Source organism: Pteropus medius, unplaced genomic scaffold (genome assembly GCF_902729225.1).
Source record: "Pteropus medius unplaced genomic scaffold, Ma_sr-lr_union100, whole genome shotgun sequence".
NCBI classification, from domain to species: domain Eukaryota; kingdom Metazoa; phylum Chordata; class Mammalia; order Chiroptera; family Pteropodidae; genus Pteropus; species Pteropus medius.
This window is the reverse complement of record NW_024351729.1, coordinates 20,031,492-20,057,280: the sequence shown is the minus strand read 5'-3', so window position 1 is coordinate 20,057,280 and position 25,789 is coordinate 20,031,492. Positions and strand designations below refer to the sequence as shown.

Below are 25,789 nucleotides of genomic sequence, written 5' to 3'. Positions count from 1 at the left end.
TTCCCTCAAGCATAGGAAGCTTCTTTGAGAGCCAAACACTTAACTTGACAGAGGGCAGATCTTGTCTTGCTTTGAGAGATCCACTTATAGGATAGAAACATAGAATACTTGAACACTGAAGCATTTGAAAATATCAATTCCCAGAATTTCTTAAACACTTAGTCTTCAAATATGATGTAGAAACCGACTTTAATGATACACGTAACCTACTGTAATGACACTTGGATCACAGCAAAAGAAAAATGAAGAGAATGCTTGAGTTGGCCATTTTGAACTGAGTCAGTTTATGAGTTTGAAATTTATATGTGGCTTAGAATCAGTGCATCATAACCTGAGGTTTATGGCAGTTCGCTGTGTTAATGAGAAAAATAGAAACATGGGATGTATGTTACTTTCCCCTATGCTTTTTCTCACTCTCTAAGCTGTTGGTGTCTTTCTCTCTCTCTCTCTTTCTCTCACTCTCTCTTGCTTCCCCTGGGGTGGAAAAAACAGGTCTTGATTCTCCAACTGGCATTGACTTTTCTGATATCACTGCCAACTCTTTCACCGTCCACTGGATTGCTCCTCGAGCCACCATCACTGGCTACAGGATTCGCCATCATCCTGAACACAATGGTGGAAGACCTCGAGAAGATCGAGTGCCCCCATCTCGGAATTCCATCACCCTCACCAACCTCAATCCAGGGACGGAATATGTGGTCAGCATCGTTGCGCTTAATGGCAGAGAGGAAAGTGTCCCCTTGGTTGGCCAGCAATCAACAGGTAACTTGTTTTCTGGTCTTCAAAGAAACTCAAAGGACTTTCCAATGCAGGTGATGTCTTCTGTGAAATAGCTTTGTGTTGTCTGAGTCATCATCTCAAAAAAGTAGATCATGGCTATGAGACGTGAAGAGGAAAGTGAGAGAATTTATACAGAAAAATCTCCTTCTCAGACTATATTAAAGAACATGCTTTTTATTATCCCAAGAAATTTCTCTCCTTATTTAGGTATTTATGCATTTTAATAACTACAGATATATTCAAAATATAGAAAACACTCTATTTCAGAGTTCCCTTAAAGACATAATTATTTTAATGTAATTAGGAAATAGATGCTGAAGTACTTAGGAGAGAAGTATCATTATGATATCTAGTCGCACATGGATTAACAGAGAGAGAGAAAGAGAGAGAGAGGAACATTACTAGTTAGCAAATACTTAAAGGACGGGAATATGCATGTTTGTATTATTTTTGCAACTTTTATGTCATTTTAAATTTTTTCAAAATTATAAATTGAGGGAAAAAAACCCTTCAATAAATTTAAAATCATCATTTTATCACAATTTGAATTGACTCCTTAACCCCTTACCTTAAATTGTTTATATTTTTTAATTCTGCTAATTTTGTATAGTACTTACATTATTATATGAAAGAATTATAAAGCAATTATCAGGAAAATGAACAAAGAGTAAATCTGGGCATCATCGAAAATTACAAATATGAAAACTCCCTCCCACTCCTCACCCCGCTCCTCTTTCTAGTTTCTGATGTTCCAAGGGACCTGGAAGTTATTGCCACGACCCCCAACAGCCTACTGATCAGTTGGGATGCTCCTGCTGTCACAGTGAGATATTACAGGATCACCTATGGAGAAACAGGTGCGTTACTAAAATACTGTTTCACATTCTGATGAAGCCAGATTCTGCTGTGGGTAATCTGAAAGCCCAAGAGTAAACACCTCATTAAAGGAGGTTTGGCAAGTCCATTCAGTGGAGCCTTGTCTTTTCCAACAAATATGTGGAATATACGTATGATATAATTGGTGGCAAAATCAAGATAAAAAGTTGTTTGTATAATACTAGAGGGGGGAACAGTAGAATTGAGGAAGAAAGGATTGTAAATTCACAAACGTATTATCAGTGGTGAAATAATAAGTGCTTTGTGTTTTTCTTCTTTTCACTTTTCTGTATTTTCAAAATTTTATTTAACATGAATATGCGCCATTAAAATTTTGAAAAAGGAAACAATTTTTGCAATCCTGGGTTGAGGATTTACTTTCTTCTCTCTTTTCATGTTAACCAACAACTCAGTGACTTTTTAAAGCTTGGATGTTAAAATAGCATTAAGTGCAGTTTTCTCCCAATTTTTACACACTTGCATAAATAAATATACCTTTCTGTTCAAGCCCTGTTAATTGCACTCTTTTAAAGGGAATAAGCAAAGGTGTGACTTACGTGCTGCTCTCAATATGTTAATTCAGTTACTCAATAATCCCCTGGTATCATCGCTCAGCCCCTCATAGTTTGAACTGCCCTCTTTTCAAACAGGAGGAAATAGCCCTGTGCAGGAGTTCACTGTGCCTGGGAGCAAGTCTACAGCTACCATCAGTGGCCTTAAACCTGGAGTGGACTACACCATCACCGTTTATGCTGTCACTGGCCGTGGGGACAGCCCAGCAAGCAGCAAGCCAGTTTCTATTGATTATCGAACAGGTACCAACTCCTCTGGGATGACACACGCATATTTACTTTGATAGTTTTTACAATATTCACTCATTTTTCTCATTGTAAGTTGCTTTTCTTTTTTAATAAGACCAAGCAACACGTACAGCAAGCCGACTTTGAGCCGGATATACAAGGAAGCACCCTCAAGGGCAGAGATTGTTGTCTGATTTTGTTATCAATATTTTCCATGCGCTTACAATAGAGGCAGACATAGAGGGTGTTCAATAAATATTTGTTAATGAATGAATGAATGAGCTGATAAAGTAAGAAGATAAACACCTACCTGGAATGTAGTTTCTTTGTGAATGAAGCAGCCATCTTGAAAATAGGTGATGGCATCTAAATGCTTGCCCCACCCCCAAAAGCTATCTCTGTTTCTGCAAAAGAAACACCTGGGAGTCATTAATTGTAAGAGATCATCCTGTATGTATCGTAACTAATGACAGGGACGTGTCCAGTCTTCTTCCTGTAGACTGTGGCTTCACTCATTTCTCCTTGTTGTCATTTACAGAAATTGACAAACCATCCCAGATGCAAGTGACTGACGTCCAGGAGAACAGTATCAGTGTCAGGTGGCTGCCTTCCACATCCCCTGTTACAGGTTACAGAGTGACTGCTACTCCCAAGAATGGCATGGGACCATCAAAAACTAAAACTGCAAGTCCAGGTGAGAATTGCCAGCATCTCACATGTATAAGAATAAACAGACTAGAATGCTTTTTTAAATAAATGGCCACCTAACTCATTTATCATTATGTCAGTTTCTTCGTTTGTGAATTCTGTGCTCAAGATTGTTTCCTACTCCCTCCACAGTAGAATTTTTGGATAATTTTTAGGATCTGTTTTTATATGCATAGTCCTGTTTTATGGTGTGGACATCTTAAATTATTAGATGCATCTTTGTGATGGTGTTCGTCATGAACGCCAGGAAGAGAGAGGTAGCCTGACTGACTTTTAAAGATATTTTTAGCTCTCATTTTTGGTTTTATACAAAGTACTTGTGAAATTAGGATCCTAAGGCAATAAGTAATTTTTATTTTTTTTCAGATTAGTATTATTCATTATTGGGGGCTTCCTATTAAATTCTGAAGCTTCTTGTTTGGTAAGACTTTATTTCAATATGGTAATTTGTGTTAGCAGTGAACATGTTTGTCCAAGAGGAAATCCATGCCTGACTCCTTCATATTTTCGTGATAATTCTGCAAATGAAAATCCAGGCCACCACACATTTACTACTGAACTCTGAAAGTCACTTGGATGACCTCACAGTGCATGATATAGATGCTGCATTTGCTTTTCTCTCCCTTTGCAGATCAAACAGAAATGACTATCGAAGGCTTGCAGCCCACAGTGGAGTATGTGATTAGTGTCTACGCTCAGAATCAAAAATGGAGAGAGTCAGCCTCTGGTCCAGACTGCAGTAACCAGTATGTAACCAGTGCTCATTTTCCATTTTCAAAGTCAGATTTTGTTCTTAGGCATCCAAATGCCCTCTGCGTGTCTTTTGCGATTAGATACAGGGAAAGTCAATTTGATTTGTTTGTATGTTGAGCTGAGTCCCTTATAAACATTTTTTCCCTTCTCAGTGCCAAGCAGTGAACATATAGGGAAAGAAGTTCTGGGATTTACCATAGTTAGTTGCTGTGCTTTAAATTTCTTTTGCTCAAATGGCCTCAGCAAAATCTTATTTGCCTATATCACATCTACAAATTATATTGCTAGGACCTGTTTTTCTATGATTGGATGGTAAAGTTGATTGAAGTGTGCTTCATGCAGCTGTTATATCTGGAGCATTCGGAGGACTGTGGCTGGACCAGCATTTAATGTAAATACTGGTATGTGGGAGGGAAGTGGAGAGGAGTTACAGAAGGATTTTAATAATTTAAATTTAACATTGAAAATCAACTTTACCACTTCCAAGGTATAGAAAATCCAGGTCTATGAGACTAACATCACATTGCAAAACAAATTTTGGTGGAATATCTTAAAATTGACATAAATAAATCCTCATTGTGAGGACATTTTGCAGGGCATCTATGCACCTCTTGGACACCTATGTTTTAATAAGTGATGCAACATTAAATATTTTCTAAACCAAAAATATTTAAGCAAGTATCAAGACATTTTCCATGTAATAGTGGGTTAATTGGAATTTAATTCATCAAAGAAAATGATATCTGCAAAACTGCTTTGCATGTTATAAAAATGCTTATTTCACAACTTGCTTTTCACATAACCTCTTACCATTAATTTGCCTAACAGACATTGATCGCCCTAAAGGACTGGCATTCACTGATGTGGATGTCGATTCCATCAAAATTGCTTGGGAAAGCCCACAGGGGCAAGTTTCCAGGTACAGGGTGACCTACTCGAGCCCTGAGGATGGAATCCATGAGCTATTCCCTGCACCTGATGGTGAAGAAGACACTGCAGAGCTGAAAGGCCTCAGGCCTGGTTCTGAGTACACAGTCAGTGTGGTTGCCTTGCACGATGATATGGAGAGCCAGCCCCTGATTGGAACCCAGTCCACAGGTATATCGTTAATTGTACCACTGGGTGCTCATGGGAGCAGCGGCTTTATGCTCTGCTGAATGAATTATACTTTATCGGGCTATTGATTCCCGTGTTAGGGGGTGAAAAAAGCAGCCTCTGTATTAGCAAAGACCCTCTTTAAGAGGAATAGTACTAAACAGTGACATTTTGGTGATGTTTATTTAAAGTCTAATAAAAGGAAATTTTGGAGTAGCTTGGCTTATAAGCAAGGCCATAAAGCAAGACAATAGAAGATAATACTAAAACTGTGGATTGTTTCCTAAGCTATGACTCCCTGTGGTTATGCTCACTGTGTATAAAGGAAAGAAGTTTGGCATCTTAGAGCTTACTCTAAAAAAGGAACCCAAACTGCGCCATTTCATAGCATCATGATTCTGAGAACACGTGGGTAAGACATTCCTTTTCTGGTTAGTTAGCGTGTGCTGGGCATATAATTTGCTTAAAGGATTGAGAATCAGACTCATAGGGAACAGTTGGTAGAGCAAATGCTGTCCACAATACTTTACCTTCTTGTGCTTTGTTTCTGAAGCAGAGTGGAATGCTAAAGATGTGACAGCATAAACCCTGTAGGTGACAATCTGTGTTATTGCTCTTTGCTTTTCTTTTCTGCTTCTGTTGTGAGCCAATTTTCTTATGCTGCACCACAGAGACTACTTCAAATTTAGCAGTGATATCAGCCATGGGGTCCAAATAAAAAGAATATTTTAACATTAGGAGGATGGAATACTCTGAAAAGGTTTTCCATGCAAAGATAATTTATATAGGAAAAAGGCTATTGCTCATCTTTCCATACAAATGGAAAATCAATCCTAATGGACAATAAGTTAATTTGACTTATTTTATTTTTTAAGGGAAAGCAATAAATATCTTCTAAAACCTAAAGTCTCTTAGAATTCTGGCATTTACCCATGTTTCCAGCGATTCTGAACATGGGTGGATATAAAACATTTTTTCAGGGGATATTTTCTTCACTTTGCATCCCTTCTCGTACTCTCTCGTACTGAGTCTTTGCTCGACCAGGGAACCCACCTAACCAAAGCAGCACAATCGATTCTTCTCGGATTTCACTTTATTTTCCATTTTACCCATTTCCTATAAGATAACCTCTAACCAATGACCATCCCAACAGCCATTCCTGCACCAACCAACCTGAAGTTCACTCAGGTTACACCAACGAGCCTGACCGCCCAGTGGACAGCACCCGGTGTTCAGCTCACTGGGTATCGAGTGCGGGTGACCCCTAAGGAGAAGACAGGACCGATGAAAGAAATCAATCTTGCTCCTGATAGCTCATCTGTAGTTGTATCGGGACTCATGGTGAGAATTACCCTTTTACATTGGTATAAAGAACTAGGTCATCTCTTACAGTTTAAGGTTGTAGAAATATAATAAATCTGTTGTTTGTCCTTGCCATCAAATAATTTTATTGTAATTTTGTATCAAGTAGAATTCCTTTATGCTGACCTAAGCTTTTTCAGATGACTATTGGGGACAATTTTATAAATAGCCTTGGATGTTGCACAGTTCTTTAAATGTATTGTTTATTTTAAAAGGTTGTATATCGGGGGTATTTATATATCTACAGACTGAACACATGCATAAATCTACTTTGGTTATGCATTTTCTGAGCAGTGTTATCCTGGCAAAGATATTGTCCAGTTTGTACCAACCCAGCCTGACCTTACCTTCATTAAAACATTTTTAGTGTTTCCTAGCCATACATAGAGAAAACTAGCTAGGAACCTAGGAAATTTATGTACATTTTAACATAAGCTTAATTCCGGGAGAAACAACAGTAAGAAGGTTTAGAGATAGAATAGAGGATTCTCTTTGTCTCTCTAAAATGAAAAAATTTCACGGTTTACACCTGTCAGTTCATAAAGGAGAAAAATAGGCAAATACCCATTTTTCTCATTTTATATCAACTTAGTTTAAGTATGTAAGTTGTGTCTTAGTTGGGCTTAACCCTTAAGCACGTTAATAAATTCATGTAATTTAAATACGTTGTTGAACATTTTCAATGTAGGAATGAAATTAATATAGGAATTTATAGAGCTATGGGTTTTGTTAGTTTATTTACTTAAATTTTTTTATAACTATGTTTGTTTTCTTTTTAATTTTTTAGATGAGGCCACCCTTGGTTGACCTCACAGGTTGCAAGGACCTTGTCAATTTACAATCTCTTATTTTTTTTATTTTTTATACCTACAGCACCTGGTCTTCCTAGGTGGTCTCCCATCCAAGTACTAACCAGGCTCAACCCTGCTTAGCTTCTGAGATCAGACAGGATTGGGCTTGTTCAGGGTAGCATGGCCATAGACAACTATGGTGTTTTTCTAATGCTGTAGTGAAAATCCTTGGGCTTCAGAAGATCACATTGCTAAAGCTTACTGTGTCCTTCTTTCTAGGTGGCCACTAAATACGAAGTGAGCGTCTATGCTCTTAAGGACACTCTGACAAGCAGACCAGCTCAGGGAGTTGTCACTACTCTGGAAAGTGAGTAATCAAACTTTTTAGTGTGTACAAACATTCTGTATAAATGGTACAGAAATTAATGAAAGGTAAATTATTTTCTAGATGATTAAGTTAACAACGGAATGGCTCTCAATTTGGAAGGTGATTTGCTAGCCCATCTTTTTGACTTAATACTGGCACCTTTTGTGCTCCTCCAGAAAGTGATCAATTGGCACAGAAATGAAATCACTTCATAATGTTTAAACACTGGTGTTATGAATGAAGACTAACACCTGTTTTATGCTTTACTTGTTAGGATTTATTTTCATAGAGTTAAGTTTGGGGAGGACATGCTGCTTTCTACTGTATCTTAACAGTGCAATAACTATTGGACAAAAGTGGGCCCAGATTGTAGTTTTCTGCCATATACGCTCTCATGATTCGCTCTTTCAGAAATCTTTCAGAAAATGTCAAAAGTTTCATCATCTATCAAACAGGGATGGCATAGCACCTGTTGAGAGAAAAAAATATGAAGCCCTGTAAAAATGACAAAATACTAACAATACATGTATGTATAATTGCTGGCTGGCCATAATATTGCAATTCTTATTACACATATTTTACATATTAATAAATTAATAATTTTAGCACTTAATTAAATATTTACAGAGACTATAAAACCAGCCTTGGGAACCACTGGTAGTATCTGTAAAGCTTTTCAGTTCTTCAGGAAAAAAGGTATACGAGGTGAATACTTTCAAATTTCTAATTACTATCAGCCTTTCTTTCTGGATGCCGCTGGAGAAAATTTACACATTATTTTTCAAGTATAGAAGTAAACATATTTGGTACATAATAAAGAAACATTTTTAAATGTCAAAACCTTATCTGCTTGAGCTGGCCAGGCACTAATCTCTAGCTATGATCCTGTGCAGATGTCAGCCCTCCAAGAAGAGCCCGGGTGACAGATGCTACTGAGACCACCATCACCATTAGTTGGAGAACCAAGACTGAGACGATCACCGGCTTCCAAGTTGATGCCTTGCCAGCAAATGGCCAGAGTCCAGTTCAGAGAACCATCAATCCAGATGTCAGAAGCTACACCATCACAGGTCAGGGAACTCACTGTTCTGACCACATTTGTACATTGCTGTTCGCAACATAAATTAGCTTATTAGTTATTCTACCACTTCGACTGATTCTCTTTATTTTCAGTGTTTTATGATAGCCCAGCTGTATTTCTTAAAAACTTATTTTCAAACCATGATCAGGAATAGTTTTGTCCTGTGAATGCCTGATTTTATTTGACAGAGAAATGGCATGAGTTCCATTCATCATTTTGATTTTTAATCAATGTACCCTTTCTTATATAAAAAAATTATAACATGATGCTTAAAATTAAAAGGCACTGAAATGGTGGTATAGTGTTCTTAACATTAATATAGATTATGAAGCATAATTAAATTTTCAAAAGCAAACAACATCACTTCATAAAGATCAAAATTGTGATCAGAGAATGTTCACTATCTGAGTCAACTAGGTCTTTCTGAGATTTAAAATTCTGATTCCAGTTATCAACCAATGACTATCAGATTATGATAAAGAGAAAACACCTCCAGTAGGTGCTCGTCCCTCATTCTCCAGGAGGGCCACTTCTAACATAGCATTTTGTATTTTCAAATTTATTTTAGTCTTTGTATGCATCAGTGATTTTCTTTTGAGATAATGTTTCTCATTAACCGTTAACACCCATACCGTGCTCTAATTTATTGTTCAAATGTGAACCACTTTTCTCTGGCTTGTATAAATAAGGGATGGTAGCGTAACCATGAAAATTGCAGATGAGTTTGAAGCATTTCTTAGTAAATCAAAATCAGATAAAAATAATCTCTTCACAAATCCCAGGTTTACAACCCGGCACTGACTACAAGATCCACTTGTACACCTTGAATGACAATGCCCGGAGCTCCCCTGTTGTCATCGATGCCTCCACTGGTAACTACACTTTCTACTGAAGAAACTCCAACTACTTTGTAATCAGTCATGTGAACTTAAGAAACAAATAGGAAGCTGATAGTTTTGTATTATAGATCACAGCGTATTTTTATAGTTCATAGAACACTCAGATTCTCTCAAGTTCATTTTTAAGGACTGAGAAAAGAGTGTGAAAGTAATTTTCTTGGTTGTTCATTTTCTTAGAGACTTAATTTTGTTTTCTTTTAGCCATTGATGCACCATCCAACCTGCGTTTCCTGGCCACCACACCTAACTCCTTGCTGGTATCGTGGCAGCCACCACGTGCTAGGATTACTGGTTACATCATCAAGTATGAGAAGCCTGGATCCCCTCCCAGAGAAGTGGTCCCTCGGCCTCGCCCTGGTGTCACAGAGGCTACTATTACTGGTATTGCTGCTTCCATGTTGCCATTTTTCTCCTTACTCTCTAAGACACACAAAGTGCTTAGCAGATTCCAACTGTGTCTTTGATGCTTTACCATAGAACAAGAAGCCCATTTCTGATAACTTCAAAAAAACATTCTCTGTGTAGGAGCTGTAAAGCTCAATCCACCTCAAAAAGCATGAATTAATAAAAATGCAATAATTTCAGTGCTGTCATAAGGACATACTACAGTCTTTTTATTTGCTGTATGTTTGCCAGATACCTGTCCATCTGGTCCTAGAAAAATACATTGTTCAAAGCAAACTAGCTAATTGTGGTTCTCTCTTCTTACTCAACACCCTGAAGATCTGATGATCTTGCAGGACTTGCCCAGAGTACCACCTGCTATTGCCCCTCATTATCTACTTTCACAGAATAGGTCTTGAGGCAAAGTGATGCCCAATTATGCATATTGGAGAGAATGCCGGGAATGGGGATTAAGAGTTGCCTATTTCAGTGGGAAAGATCACAGGCCTCTGGTATTATTTTTGTCCAAGAGATTAAATTTTCAAACTGTGTATAGGGTATCATCAAGACTTAAAAATCCTGTAGAACACACAGGTACCAGAAGGAGACACTGCTATTTTTTTTTTTTTTTTAGAACTTTGGGGACAGGAAAATAGAATCAGATATGGAAGGAGTTGAATTAGATACTTCTTACAAGGACCTCACAAAGATTGGTCCCTCTCTCCTGCAGAGCTCACTTAACCTGTAGTCTAACTTTTCACTGATCTTGTCACTAAGGGCTATCTGGTTATTAGGGCTAAGCAGATTCAAGTATACAATCTGCAGTGATCTCTCCCAAATGTATATTCCACTGGCAATGCACAATGCTGATAGATTTTCTGGAATTCGAAAAGGCAAATAAGACCACATGTTAAAAGAATACCCAGGAAAAGCTAGCATATAAGTGTTTATTCGGGTGTCAGATTTTTGGTCAGATCACTAATTTGCTAAGTGACCATGGTATGCAGAGTATTTGGGTGTTTATGGGAAAAAAGTGAAGTCTATTTTATCTTTCAAGAGGCCAATAGCCAGAAGGAGAGAGGATGCTTGCTTCTTACGAGTGTCACCTGGTGAGATCAACTTCCACTTGACTAGCTGAGCCCACAGACATAACGTGGTGATCTGTCCTTCCATCAGGTCTGGAACCAGGAACTGAGTACACAATCCAAGTGATTGCCCTTAAGAACAACCAGAAGAGTGAGCCTCTGATCGGGAGGAAAAAGACAGGTAAAGAAAGAGCACCTTCTGGATAATAGTGACATGGTCAAGAACAAAACTAATTAAGAATGATTGATTTTGCAGTGAAAATGTTCCACAGGTGTGAATGCATTTCTCGTGGAACTTTTTTCCTTAACAGCATAGGATATGTGTTGTGCTCTTTGATAAACTCACACAATCTGTTAGTCCAGTTTTATATTCCTCTTGAGTTTAGTTTTATTTTTTTCTTAGTCGCCTTTAAAATTTTCAAAATTTTTTTCAAAATATTATTCGCCTTTAGAATTTTCAAAAATTTTTTCAAAATATTAAAATGTAAAAAGTGAAATTGCTATTTTTTTATACCATTTGTTGAATTTAAAAATTTTTTAAAAGTTGGGGAAAAATCCCCGTTGGTCTTTATTATTTGGTTTCTGAAACTTGAAGCTAAAGGCTCTCTAACTTTTTTTTTATCCAGTTTCAGTTGAATTTGAAGAAAATGCTATATATATGCCGATAGGAGAATTTAAAATAAAAATATTTATTTTTATCTATTTTTACCATTTTAAACCATAAAAAAAAGTTGAGCTGAACTTTTGGAATTCTCATACTTCAGACTCTGATATAATTCATGTGGATTCTAGTCCTTAGAACACGATTCTGAAATGAAAAAAAAGAGAAAAAACTGCATATTTCAGTTTCTTTAGGCTTAATTCAAGCAGAGACAGCTTCTATGGAGCTCAGCAGTCCAAAGCTTGGTGTGTATGCTAACTTCGTACCAACACTTTTTTCATTCTAAACTCTAAAGAAATCTTTAAGAAAAAAATCATAAAGATTCCTTTCTGGAAAAAGTGTTTTGTGTGTAAGAACTGCTTGTTTTCCGGGGTCTTTGATTAGACCGATGAACAGTCGTTGTTGCCTGAATTGATATGACTACTGCTGCTACTTGTGGGAGCTTAACACGCTTTGCTTTTTTGGCTCTAACCTCTTTTGGCTAGATGAGCTTCCCCAACTGGTAACCCTTCCACACCCCAACCTTCAAGGACCAGAGATCTTGGATGTTCCTTCCACAGCTCAAAAGACCCCTTTCATCACCAACCCTGAGTATGACACTGGAAACGGTATTCAGCTTCCTGGCACTTCTGGTCAGCAGCCCAGTGTTGGGCAACAAATGATCTTTGAGGAACATGGTTTCAGGCGGACCACACCGCCCACAGCGGCCACCCCTGTAAGGCATAGGCCAGGACAATATTCGCCAAATGTAAATGAGGATATCCAAATTGGTCATGTCCCCAGGGGAGACGTAGACCACCATCTCTACCCTCACGTTCTGGGACTCAATCCAAATGCTTCTACAGGACAAGAAGCTGTCTCTCAGACCACCATCTCTTGGACCCCATTCCAGGAAAGCTCTGAGTACATAATTTCATGCCATCCAATTGGCATTGATGAAGAACCATTACAGGTAATTAATTTTTTCTTTACTTCTGACTAGGAAGCTTAGAAAGAAATAAGCTAGATAACTAAAGTGACCAAAGCTCTGAGGTAAAGTGGCTACATTTCTAGGACCTCTTAGAAAAGTGGCATATTTAAGCCACCTTTTTTAAAAATCTCGATGTGGTTATACTTTGGGGGAATGTACCAGAGCTTTTATTTAGTGAAGAGAACGAAATCATTTCTATCATTCTCACACATTTGAGGCTCCTTAGTAATGTAGACAAAAAAAAAAAAAAATCCTAGAAAAAAGAGAGAAATATTCTGCCTGAATTTACATTTATGGTTTGTCCTTGAAGAATCCCATTATCTACAATATGTCTAAAGAGAAATAACTTAGGTGAAGCTGTGCGAATCAGCTGTTACAAGTGATTCATTCTCTAACCAAAACTTCTGTTCTTTAACTTGTCTTGTACTGTTATCGGTTTTATTGTATTCTTATTTTTAGAAAGTGACAGAATTTAAAAAACTCACTATGACTGTGGAAGACTTATGGGCTTAGAAACTCAAGTTTGAGGATTTGACAAAGTGTTTTAAGGACCCCAGCGTTGGGGTCAAGTGCCACCTTGCATAGGATAAATAAATTCCCCTACATAGCAGTGCCCACGTTTTATGTAAAGCGGGCATGGCCAGGGTTTCCAGAGGCCTTGCACAGACCTCTGACTGCAGCAGGATGTGGGCGAAGCTATATCCAGAAATATTGAGGGCTCCTGCTGACTACGGAGCACATAGGATAGATCTGGCACATAGATGTGAAAACCCCCTCACCCAAGTTCCATTTCTTTCTTCGGCTGGTTGGAACCTTTACCCCTCCCTCTTTATTTGTCTCCCTTTATTTCATTTACACAGTGAGGGTTATTAATGAGAGAATAGGGAAAGTCATGTGGATTCCTCGCTCTAATGCTTTCTCCCCTACTTTGGATGTGCCAATAATTATAGTTCCGAGTTCCTGGAACTTCCGCTAGTGCTACCCTGACGGGCCTAACGAGAGGGGCCACCTACAATATCATAGTGGAGGCGCTGAAAGACCAGAAGAGGCACAAGGTTCGGGAGGAAGTTGTCACTGTGGGCAACTCGGGTATGTGAACGCCTGTTATTTAGGCCCAAGCTCCCCCTCTGGGATGCTTATCCGACTGACTGTTCCTCTGTTGCTGTTGCCTTTTAACTTTGGGAAATAATGTTACACATCATCATGAAGTAAAGGAGCAACTTTAAATTCAATTATTTTCCCCTAATCATATCCTAGTATCTTTATGAAACGCATACATATTTGATGAAGTCTCAAACAGCGACATGGCGGTAGACCTGGAACGGGCTTCAAATATTTAGTCCAACACTCTGAGTCCCTGCTAGTGATATCTGAGTTAGTACAGGGCATAAGTCTCCTGATCTTTGTTCCCAGACCCTCTCTATCTTACCATGTTGCTGTCCTCTTGAATGATTTTTAGGTACTATAACTGATGACCGTAAAGGAAATTTCTCATCAGCCGACATAAGGGACAGCTGGTGTTGGTTCCTGATATAAAATGCTACCAACACAGCCCATTTCTATCCAAAGAGCTCCCTTATTCCAATGTTATTCCAATTTTTTTTCTGATTATATAGATCCACAGCCTCTATCGAGGTTGAATGGCCATCGACTCTTGGTAGAGCCTGAAAGGTCCTTTAAATCCACTTGACTTTTCAATCTGCAGCAGCTGAAGATTCACCAAGGAACACGAGATAGGGAATAATCAAAATCGTGAATCTCGAATCTCCCAACCAGAGGGTTCTCTATCATCGGGAAATGCTAAATTCTTTCTCTGCCAAGTGACAGGCTTTATTCCTAGGGCCAGTTTGCTTAATCTCAGCCTCCTTCTGTATTTGATAGGTGACTACGTTTTTTTATATGTGTAATCAGTTGAATATCTGGGGCGAGGGGGAGGATCATTTTGCGCTTGTTGCAGTGCATATCTGCGGTAACACATACTTTTTCCTCCGTGTGGCTTTACTAGTGGAATGCCATATGAAAGGAATTTCCACATCATTTTTTTTTAAAAAAGGTTTCTGTCTCTATACCTTTAGTCAGGTGTTATTATAACTCCTGGCTATTTGGGGGAAGGTTATTGAAACCCCTAGTAGAAGTTTAAGTTCCTTCCATTTTTCTTTCTGATTCCTTATTCCCAGCAGCAATATTCTGTATTCTAGCCAGGTTCTCCTGGCTTTGAGACATTTCAGACTTCTTAATTTCTCCAAAATGCTATTGTCTTCCAGGGTGATACCTTTTAAAATATTAGACACTTTAAATATCTATGGCTTTTGAGCTTTTGATTTTTTCACTGTGAAAAAGAAATATACGCAATGGGATTCAAAGTCATAAAAGTTAGTTTATTTAATTTTTAGAGAATAATTTGAAGCATGCTTTGTTTGTATGAATTATTTTAAAATAAACTTTCCCAAAACATGAAGACCAAGATCTTAGACAACATAAAGAGACTTCATTACTTATTGCTAAGTCGTTTATATCCAATTCCTTCTTCTTATTTGGAACAATTGATTTTATTGATAAAGTGAAGCAGTCCTACAATTGATAATAGTGTATAAAATCTAGGATTTTTGCACTATCATGCAAAACATGCAATAATGAAAGTGAAGATCACATTATAATAGAATATAAAAATGCTAAGACTTTTGCATTAAAAGCAAAAGATGCTCTCTAGTAATTATTCTTTATTTGGTGAGCACTTTCTAAGTGTTGGCGATGGACCAGTTCTTTGAATTAATGATCTCGTGTAATCGTCACAAGATCCTGAGCAGGTAGAGATATTTTTATTTTTATCCTCATATTATGGATGACTATAATAGGTTTAAGGTCACTCAGATACTCATGGAGAGATTTTTCCAGTCTTCGCATCTCACTGAAGTTTTTAACTGGATTAAATTGGGTGAGGATCCACATTCTATAGACAAGATTTATCAGAAATGATTTTTTAGAACTGATGGCAAAAACGAAAGATGGATCCCTTTTAATATGCTTGTGGCAAGTGTCCGTTGGCAACATCTAAGTGTTGTTTATTAGAACAGCTGTTGCGTTGATAGGACAGACGAATGCTTCTTAATGCTACTGGGAATTTTGTTTTAAATTAAGTCATTATATAGAATAATTCAGTTTGCTTTTTATGGTCTAAAACCATCAATAAGATGTCTTTTTTTTTTTTTTCCCCTCCTTTTCTTCATGTAGTTGACCAAGGCCCAAATCAACCTACGGATGACTCGTGCTTTGACCCCTACACGGTTTCTCATTATGCCATTGGAGAGGAGTGGGAGCGACTGTCTGAAACTGGCTTTAAACTCTCCTGCCAGTGCTTAGGCTTTGGCAGTGGTCATTTCAGATGTGATTCATCTAGTGAGTAGCTTGCTTTGTCCACCCACTTGTTCATCCATCTTTTCTCGTTCTGTGCATTTGCACCAAGTGGCAAGGAATCATGTTTGGCTGACACGTGCTCTTCCAAACATGAGGCAAACAGAGGAGGGGCTGCTTGACTCAAAGTAACATTTTGCATCATAGAAAAATGATGGGAAATTTTACTTGTGGAATATTGCTTCATTTCAAGGGCAGTATGTCAATATAACTAATAATTACATTTGTGATGGTAACATGATTTAAAATTTTTTTCTGTTACAATAAATTAACAAAGTCAAACTCTTTGGAGCCAGATCTAATGAGAGACACAAAGAAATTCCAAATCTCTTTTAATTTTCGGTGTTGAGTGAGTTTGGGCATGAACATTTGTACTCACAAACTCTATCTCTCTCAGTATAGACCAAACGTACACATATGATAGTCTATACACATACACACACTCATATCACACACACATATATACACATCAGGTAGCTTCAATCTTTCCAAGTAATGCAGGAAGTACGAATAATATATTTCTAGGTAATTAAGAATCAACTTCAATTGAAATATATTTGATTTTCAAGTATTGTTTAGCTAAAATGATCTGAGGATTTACTTATGCTTTGAGATTAAGTATTACAGTTTATAAACCTTTCATTTGTGCTTTGTTTTTTAGGGGACCGTATTATGGACGATTGGTTCATTTTTTTAGGTGTTAACTATTACGCCTTATAACCAAACCTCCTATAGACATATCCAGAAATCATATTTGGAGAAATAAAACATAATGGATTTTTAAAATACTTTCAAAGTATTTTACCTAACTTGTATACATTAAGTAGTTTAATTCAGACTGAAATATAAAAACAACTAATTTTTCAATGCAGACTACTGTGCTTGACCGTCTGAAAAAGGAAAAATAGCAGAAATGTTATGTATTGTTTAGGAGTTGGAATTTTTAACATTTGGCATCAATTAAGTGGTTTTTAATTTGTGAAACTGAACTACTTTTAAGTTTGTATATTTATTATATAAATACTTAGGTGCAATTGCAGGAGCGATTCTTTGGCTCAGATTACATATTTTTTGCTTAGATGTCATAATTGTCGATTAACTTAAAGTTTAAGGAATGGGTGACGTCGATAAAATAGAAAAATGTGGCATATTGTTTTACAGCTTCTGAAGTGTGTTCTGTTTTCAATATAATAAAACTTGGAGATTATAAAATCATCTTTTATGGGCAGTTGTAAAGATATATAATTGTATTAGATATTCCTCAAAATCAGTCTTATTCTTAGAGATAATAACCATTGATTTATCATTTTGTTTGTTTTTGTTTTGTTCTGACACACAAGTTTATTCTTTTACTCTTCCCATTTATAAGCAGGTTGTGACATGTAGAAACCCCGCTGATCTTTGTTTTTCGGTTAATTGAACTACTTTGTATCCAGGATCTCTGCACATCCAAAGTGATTTTTCATCTATGGTCTATTCATCAAAGAATACTCAAATCCTAGTTCAGTTTTCCACAATTTTAAACCTTAATAGTGAGAATTCGGACAAAGGTCATTGACTATTCTTGTGACATCATTATGGTGGAATAAACTGAATCTTAAAGTAGCCTAGAAAATGTTAAATGGTAAGGATAATATTTTTAAATCCGACCAAAAGAAATGGTTTGTCATCAGGATCATGACCTTTAACTTTCCTTACCACTCCTTCCAGATACCGGGCTATTGAGATCCTGACACATCCCAAGTGTTCACTGTCTTGTGAATCAGAACACACCGATAAGCCTCTGTCTGATTTTCCCCACCCCACAGAATGGTGCCATGACAATGGCGTAAACTACAAGATTGGAGAGAAGTGGGATCGTCAGGGAGAAAACGGCCAGATGATGAGTTGCACGTGTCTTGGAAACGGGAAAGGAGAATTCAAGTGTGATCCTCGTACGTTGCCACACATCATTTTTCGTGCCTTATTAAGCACTCCCATACTCATCATTATTGAGCTGTAACTCTCGGTCACAGAAATGATTGGAGGAGATTTTAGGTCTCCTTGAGGAGTGAACAATGGGTTTGTTAATCTTTTGATTTGGAAAAGTGAAGACAAGCTTCAAAAATGAGCCACGATTTAATGTTATTACAGGGCACTTTAGCACTTTTCCATCCTGAGTATTTTGACCATAAACTGCAGTGAAATGTTATAAGAAAGCTTTACAGGTCTTTAGAGTCAACTTTTAAAATATGGTCTCCATCTTCCCATTAAAACTTTTTCAGTTTGTTAGCTCTAGTGTTTGGAAATGCCGCCTTGTGATCGATACAGCGATACTTTTCTTACGAATGATTTCCATAAACGTGGTGATTTAAGAGAGAAATAGAACCCACCTTTATACAGAGGGCAAGTCTGCATTATTGTTCTCAGTCTTACATGCACTTCTGTCTTGTGTCTCTGTGTAGATGAAACAACGTGTTACGATGACGGGAAGACGTACCACGTAGGAGAACAGTGGCAGAAGGAATATTTAGGTGCTATCTGCTCCTGCACATGCTTTGGAGGCCAGCGGGTAAGACCAGATGTGCCAGGCACCCCACAAGTTAGATAAGATAAACTGATGACTAAGGTTAAGGTTCTTGTGTGTGTGCGTTACATATAGGTGTTGGCAGTGTCCCTAATGAGACGTTGAGTCACCTTATTTCCTGTCAGCACATAGCTGCCAACATAAGGCTCCTGAATATCCTTTCCGGTTCTGCCCCTTTTTGGCAGCCTCAGCCCCTCCCACACCCACGATTCTCAGGCCGTCTCTCTTCTTCAGCAACTAAAGTGTTAAATGCTGGGTAGCACTGGGCCTCCAGCTCCAATCTGCTGAACAGGTGCCTCTGTGGCATTGTTGTTAAATAGTTTGAACAACACCTCAGCTATAAGAAGCTGCTACTTCTTCATACCCTCTCTCAATCCCAAAATAGATTCCTGCTGTAAGGCTAGCACTGTGCTAAGGAATATGGGATGAACAGAGGGAATGAAGAATGGTCCTGGCTCTTAACGATATAGTAGTTGGAGACATTAAAATAGCATACATTGAAAGTCAAGCTAATTAAATAAGGTTCTGAGTGGGTCTGACAAGTAATACTGTTCCCAGGTAGGAATTGTAGGCTAGAATCAGCAAGAAACATTTCATGGAAAAGAGAAGCATAAACTGGTTGGGCTTTAGGATGGGTAAAATTTGGTTGCGGGAGGGGAGGAAGCAGAGAAACCAGAGTAATCATAGCCCCTGAGATGGGAAGGAACTGGCACGTGTGGGCTCCACTGAGCCAACCCTCTGCCTGGTATCTTGTGGTGAGAAATTAAATGGGGAGAAGTAGGGGGCCGCTTATTCAGGGCCTAAGAGTCCATTATTTAAGCCAGTAGTTCTTAGCCATTTAATCTGTGTCCTACTTCAATATAATAAAAAATGCAGTACCTTCCTCTAATATTTGAAATTTCAAAATAAAATGACTCAAAAGCAAAAGGACATAATAGTCCTTTGTTTTCCATGAAAACAGACCTTCCCCCACAGCCCTCAAATTCTGATACAAGAGGAGCATGCTCCCTAGTCCAAGGTAAGACCCACTGGTTGATGCCTTTGGCATTAGCCAGTTGTAGGGCCCAAGAAGAAAAGGAGCGTGATGGAAAATTATCTTCGGAAAAATTAATCTGGTGGCTGGGAAGGGTTTTCAGGGGCATGCCTCTGCCCCCACCTGAGGACCCAAGGCAGCCTGTGGAAATTAATCTCCATCCACCCCTGGTGATTAGATGGGGAGGGAGATGCCACCCATTCTGACAGAGAAACTGCGGAGTTTTCTCTCTTTCCCTCTGTATCTCTCATTAACACCTATAAAGACTGTGATCATAGAACTCACTCATCTCTGGTAATGTGCTTGATAAAGAAGAAGGTGATGGAAGGTGAATTTGTCGGGAAGTAGGTTTTGTTCTCACTTCAGTATCTCATTATTTACGCACATGAAACCTTTCATATGTGATACCTATTCTGTTCTAAAGCAAAGTGCTAAATGAAACACTTAAGGCAGGAGTGAGAACTGTTACATTTTTATATGAAAGCAAGATTCATTGATTCTCTAAGTAGGCATTTACCCATAATTGTATTAAGCATTATGGGGAAAATGCTTTTAAATGGAGAAATATGTCTGAAATATTTAATTGACTATAAGAAAGTGAGTGATTGTATTATTTAGGGTTCTAACGAGAAAAGCCCAGCTCATTTTAGGCAAAAGAGCGTTCGCATAACTGAAAAGTCCCAGGATCTGCCAGCTTCCGTGCCTCCCCATCAGTGGCATCCAGAGTCTCTCACCTGGTCACATGCTCTATTCCTTTTTACTGGCTTCATTCTCCAGAAGGCTCCCTGCTGATGGTGACAAAGGTGACCTCCATCAGCTCCAGGTTTATCTCCCGCCAGCTTAGGAGCAACAGTGAAAAGAGAACGTTTCCTCATGTTTCTAGCAAAAATCTCGGCAGCCTCACTGGCTCATCTTGGTCCCGTTTTCTCTCTCACGCCATCTCTAGCCAGATGAAAGGCTGCCACGTTACTGGCTATGGAAGTTTAGGGAGTGGCAGTGTGGTGTTAGTAGAAAGAGCATGGCCAGGAGTTACCCAGCTGGGTGGCGGCCACTTCACCAGCAGTTCACTGTGCGACTTTTCTGCTCTGAATGAGTCACCACTCTGGGTCTCATTTTCCTTACCTGTAAAATGAGGGTGTTTGTCCACGTGATCTCAAGTCCCTTTTAAAAGCTTTAAGATTCTACGAAAACCTCTCATCTAGTATGGAAAGCTTATGAAGGAAGCTGAGGATGGAATGAACCTTAGCAGATGGGTGTGGTTTGAATAGGAAGAGAGGACATTTCAGGAGAAAGGAAAAGCAGAAATAGACTGAGGCAGCTATAAGAAAGGAATGATCAGCCGAAAGCTGTTCTACATGTTGTAAAGACATGACATCGTTATCAAAATATCCTTTGTAACTACTTTTATTTGCCAATGAAGAGCTGAAATTCTTTCACATAAGCACTAAATTGTGATGTTCTCATTACCTAAACCCCATCTGACTTCATGCCTCTGCTCTCAGGGCTGGCGCTGTGACAACTGCCGCAGACCAGGGGCTGAACCTGGTCACGAAGGCTCCACTGGCCACTCCTACAACCAGTATTCTCAGAGATACCATCAGAGCTCAAACGCTGTAAGTGCATTTGCACCATAAGCATTTCTCCCCTAAGTGCCATTAGTTACATAGCAGGGGCTCTTTCCGTGGGTACTTTTCTTTTAAATGAACCAATTAAAAAAATCTTTTATATGACTTAAGAATACTGTATCCTGTAATGTAATTTAGATTCTAATATATTAAACTCTTGAACACTTTCGAATACCCCACATATTGCTACTAGGTTCTTAAAGCTATTCTCCTATTTAGAAGTAATCGTCATAGAAGCCCCCCACCCGCGCCTGGTTTTTTTCTGTACACTTTGCAGTATTTGCTGCTAATTTTTCTTCTTCCATTTTAACAGAATGTCAACTGCCCAATTGAGTGCTTCATGCCTTTAGATGTGCAGGCTGACAAAGAAGATTCCCGGGAGTAAGATTTCCAACCCAGAACAAGCATGGATCTCTGCCAAGGCCCATCCAAACTAAAGTGACATTAGCAGACCCGTCTTAGAGTGTTTGTTTCTTTCTGAAGCCCTTTGCTCTGGAGAGTAACTTCTCCAGCTTCAGCTCAACTCATAGCTTCTCCAAATATCACCCTGGGAGTGTTTTGAGACTTTTCTCATAAAAGGAGGCAGTGCATTGCCTGCTATGCTCCAAAGTATTCAATACCGCTCAGTATTTTAAATGAAATGATTCTTGTGATTTGGTTTGGGATCAGTAGGGAAGCATATGTACCAACCCAGATGCAAAATGTACTGAAATGATATTACCAAAATTTTAAGTAGGAAAGTTACCCGAACACTTCTGCTTCCATTTAACTGTCTGGCCCGCAATATTGTAGGAACGGCATGTCCTTGTTACTGTGGTATTTAAAATATCCATAGTACTCACTTTTTCCAAATGATTCTATTAATTGCCTAGAAATATCTCTTATCTATTATTTATCAATATTTCCCAGTATTTTTATATGGAAAAAAATGCATCGAAGACACTTAGTCTGCAGTTGATAAGAGGAATTTGGTTTAATTATGGTTGGTGATTATTTTTTATACTGTACATGCCAAAGCTTTACTACTGTGGAAAGACAACTGTTTAATAAAAGATTTACATTCCACAACTTGAACGTCATGACTTTTTTTTTAAGACGTAGGGGGGAAATAATAAACTTTATGCATGTTTTTTTCTTTTCACTTCAGCTTACAGTTAAAAACTTATGATCTGTACGGCTAATTCTTGGCAATTTCAGTAGAAGAATTTCTGAGTTTATCACTCTAAAAACATTCATTCTCGTCATTTCATCTCTTTGGTAATGGACAGTTTTATATTTTCTCTTTACCAAATTTAGGTGGACTCAAATATTTATTTGACCTGCTAGTTCTTCAGAAGTAAAATCCAAACGACTTTTAGTTGCTCCTTTTATAATTCTTCCCTCCCTCCCGCCTCCTTTTCTTCCTTCATCTGTGCCAAGAGATTACCTGCAAGGAAAACAAAAAGGTGACTGAGATGTTAAAACTACTTGAATAGTTTAGCATGGAGGAATTTTGTCTTAAGGAAACTGTGTTACAATAACCTCAATCCAACTTGTCTAAATTCGTGTCACCTGAACTTTTAGAGTGCCCCAGCTGAACAAAGTTTGCTTACTCTGTCTGCAAATGCCATTTCCTTTTCAGTTTAACTTGGGGGACACAAGAAAAATTGGGGACTAAATCTGGCATTCAGAATAATGAAGAGCGGCACTAGAAGTAGTTGATTATTAATTAGTAAAAGATCAATAATAACTCATAAAAGACATGGAAAATACTCTTTATATACTATTGTGCAGTAGGAAAATATTTCAATACCTGGCAATGAATATTAAGACTAAATACAGAAAGGGATTTCCTCAGGGTTTATTTGTTTAAAAAACAAATTTACACTTGATTTAGCTTATAAAATACTTTGACAGTTAGTATCTCATTTGGGGGAGGTTTTCTAGTCCAATTTTAGAGATTACACACACACAGCTCTGATGAGTTTTCCTTAACAGGACACAGACCAATCTTTTTAACATGTTTAATATCATCAATCTTTCAGCGTTATCAGGCCAGTACTTATCAAGATAGCTGCCCTGTATATGTGAACAAAAAAAATCACAAAGTACAGATCATGGTGATATTAAATGACTATTTCACATATGTGAGTATCGTCTCTCACTGGAGAATGTGACTCAACACAAACCCACACGCTGTGCAACAGGGAGTCCCACTGAAGACGCAGGGCCAAGGGAGAGCAGGCTGGTCCCTCCCAGCTTCATACGTGAAGACCGATCTTGTTTAAAGGTCTTTAAAAAACACAAGGAAAGAGCAGCATTGTGCTGAGACTGTCTGTGCTTCAAACCACTTAGCTAGCTACAAACCTAAAATATTTCCTCCAAAGTGTGTTTAAGTATATCCAGTTGGGTTGTATTAAATGGATATCAAACACTTTTGACAACTTATACAATGAAATGTAAAAACCAGAGGCTCCACATTAAAGATAAAAATGAACCATTTTTTTCCAGAATGTCTGCTAGATTCTCAAAAGCAATATATTAAATTTACAAACTATTACAATAGTGAGTCACTAACTACATTTAAATAATGAGAACAAATTAAACAAATTTAAATAACCTTTTGTTTTGGCACCACAGAGCAGGAACATAAAACGAATTTCCTTTTTACTATTCCTCAGCAAAATCATTCAAACACAAGAACAGAGAGGATTTCCAAAGATCTTTTAGTTTTTACTGACTCATGTTACTGCTTCCTCTGAGAACTGTCATAAGCAGGCCAGACTGAAAAGGTATAATTAGAAGACCAATCAGGATTTATGTAAGAAATAGACAAAGAAAATTCAGGTAAAACCAGTAAATACATCAAACATGAAAAAGAAAAATCATAATTTGGAAGCTCTACCTTGCCTTGCTGCACATGATTTGTAATGAAATTTATTGTTGTGTATATTGTTTTCAGCTCTAATGACCTAAGTGAATTATGCAAATTAGCCTATATAATATCATTACAAGCTTATAAGCCACACTGCCTGTGAAAGTGAATAAAGAAATGATCAGGTGGAAATTACAAGTATAGGAAATGACTTTTTTATTTAATTATATTTCCACTAAAAATTCGATTCCATTTCTAGTTATATGTAACTCATTAAAATGATTAAGAAACATCACCTCAGCACATTTAAGTGCTGAAATTGCTTCCTATTCAGTAAATTCCCATTACCGTGGTAGGGAAAGTGGTAGGCTACAATTAAAAAGTCCCATTTTCAGGAGATACATTTTGACCATTTAAGAAAAAAAAAAAAAAAGATAATTCTTGGGACTTATGTGTGGGAACATTTAAAGATTACCATAAAGACTAATAAAGCAGAAGCAGCAGCAGATGACCTCACTCTGCCACGCATTTTTCAGACTAAGCAAGTTTTTTTAAAATGTATGCGGAGTTCATATTTGAGATTCAAGTTATTATCATTGCCACATTGTCCTAGTTCATAGCCTTATTAAGAGATTCTATCTGAAATGCAAACGAAAATCTATATAAATTACAAAAGAAGAGAAGACTGTAAGTAATAAAAGTGCAAAAGATATGGTGCCTCTACCGAAAGCCCTTTTTTAACATTCCTCAGTAGAGTCAGAGAGGAGATGTTAAGGCATGTCTTATATTTCCTCTTTAGAGACGTGTGGGTTTTAACAATCTTAGGAGGCATATTTATCTCTAAAAGAGCTTTTATGTGGAGCCCCCAAGGACTTGAACTTAGCATTGTTTGGAAGCTGTGGAATGCCAATGACGTGATGATCAGCATCCTGTGCTCCTGGAGCTGGAATCACCCATCCTGCAGGCCGACCACCTCCGCAGGCTCCCCTTATGTTACATACACTGAAGGCCAAGGGTTCTTCCCTGGCCTTCTCTTTTTGCATCATGGTGCTCTGGAAATGGCCATTTCATTCCAGAAGGAAACATTGCCTCTGCCAGGAGACTGCTGGACAGGGCTTTACATCTGTATGCATAATTCAGCATTAGTTGTAGGTGCTAAGCCAAGCGCTGAAAAGTTATATAGTATTTGACTCAAAAAACATACTGCTTTGGTGGAGAAACTGGAACTCATGTACATTACTGGTGGACATGTAAAATAGTGCATCTGCTGTGGAAAATTCTGGTGGTTCTTCAAAAAGTTAAGCATAGAATTACCATAGGAGCCATCGATTCCACTCCGAGGTATATACCCAGAACTGAAAATAGATGTTCACGTAAAAATTTGTATACAAATGTTCATAGCATCATTAATCCTAACAGACAGAAAGTGGAAATAACCCAGATGTCCATCAACTGATGAATGGATAAACGATGGAATATTATTTGACCATAAAAAGGAATGAAGTACTCATACACATACAACATGGACCTTGGAAACATTATGCTAAGGAAAGATGTCAAGCACAAAAGACTGTATATCATATGACTATTATTAATATGAAATGTCCAGAACAGGCAAACCAATAAGGGAATCAGCCCATTAGTAGCAGAGCTGAGACTTACACCTGACACACTAGCTCCACGGCATT

The 25,789-nt window shown here is 38.0% G+C and overlaps 1 protein-coding gene, 1 long non-coding RNA gene and 1 pseudogene across 2 annotated transcripts in view; 1 reads left to right on the top strand and 2 right to left on the bottom strand.

Moving 5' to 3' along the window:
* Positions 1–22,315, top strand: part of FN1 (fibronectin 1) — a 65,087-nt gene extending 42,772 nt beyond the window's left edge. The window contains 20 exon segments of the mRNA XM_039844713.1: positions 493–762; positions 1,521–1,637; positions 2,307–2,471; positions 2,995–3,150; positions 3,796–3,869; positions 3,871–3,910; positions 4,746–5,015; positions 6,166–6,353; positions 7,445–7,532; positions 8,426–8,602; positions 9,396–9,485; positions 9,714–9,893; positions 11,073–11,162; positions 12,128–12,594; positions 13,563–13,701; positions 15,844–16,008; positions 17,832–17,957; positions 18,468–18,574; positions 21,125–21,235; positions 21,561–22,315. Coding sequence (XP_039700647.1) covers positions 493–762; positions 1,521–1,637; positions 2,307–2,471; positions 2,995–3,150; positions 3,796–3,869; positions 3,871–3,910; positions 4,746–5,015; positions 6,166–6,353; positions 7,445–7,532; positions 8,426–8,602; positions 9,396–9,485; positions 9,714–9,893; positions 11,073–11,162; positions 12,128–12,594; positions 13,563–13,701; positions 15,844–16,008; positions 17,832–17,957; positions 18,468–18,574; positions 21,125–21,235; positions 21,561–21,632 — 3,092 coding nt within the window. The 3' untranslated portion in view covers positions 21,633–22,315.
* Positions 7,239–7,357, bottom strand: LOC120587804 (uncharacterized; annotated as a pseudogene).
* LOC120587619 (uncharacterized) lies at positions 22,197–24,443 on the bottom strand. The gene is made up of 2 exons (XR_005649041.1): positions 23,847–24,443; positions 22,197–22,673 (listed from the first exon to the last, which is right to left on the bottom strand). It is a non-coding gene; the product is annotated as an uncharacterized LOC120587619 (long non-coding RNA).
* Positions 24,444–25,789: the final 1,346 nt, after the last annotated feature.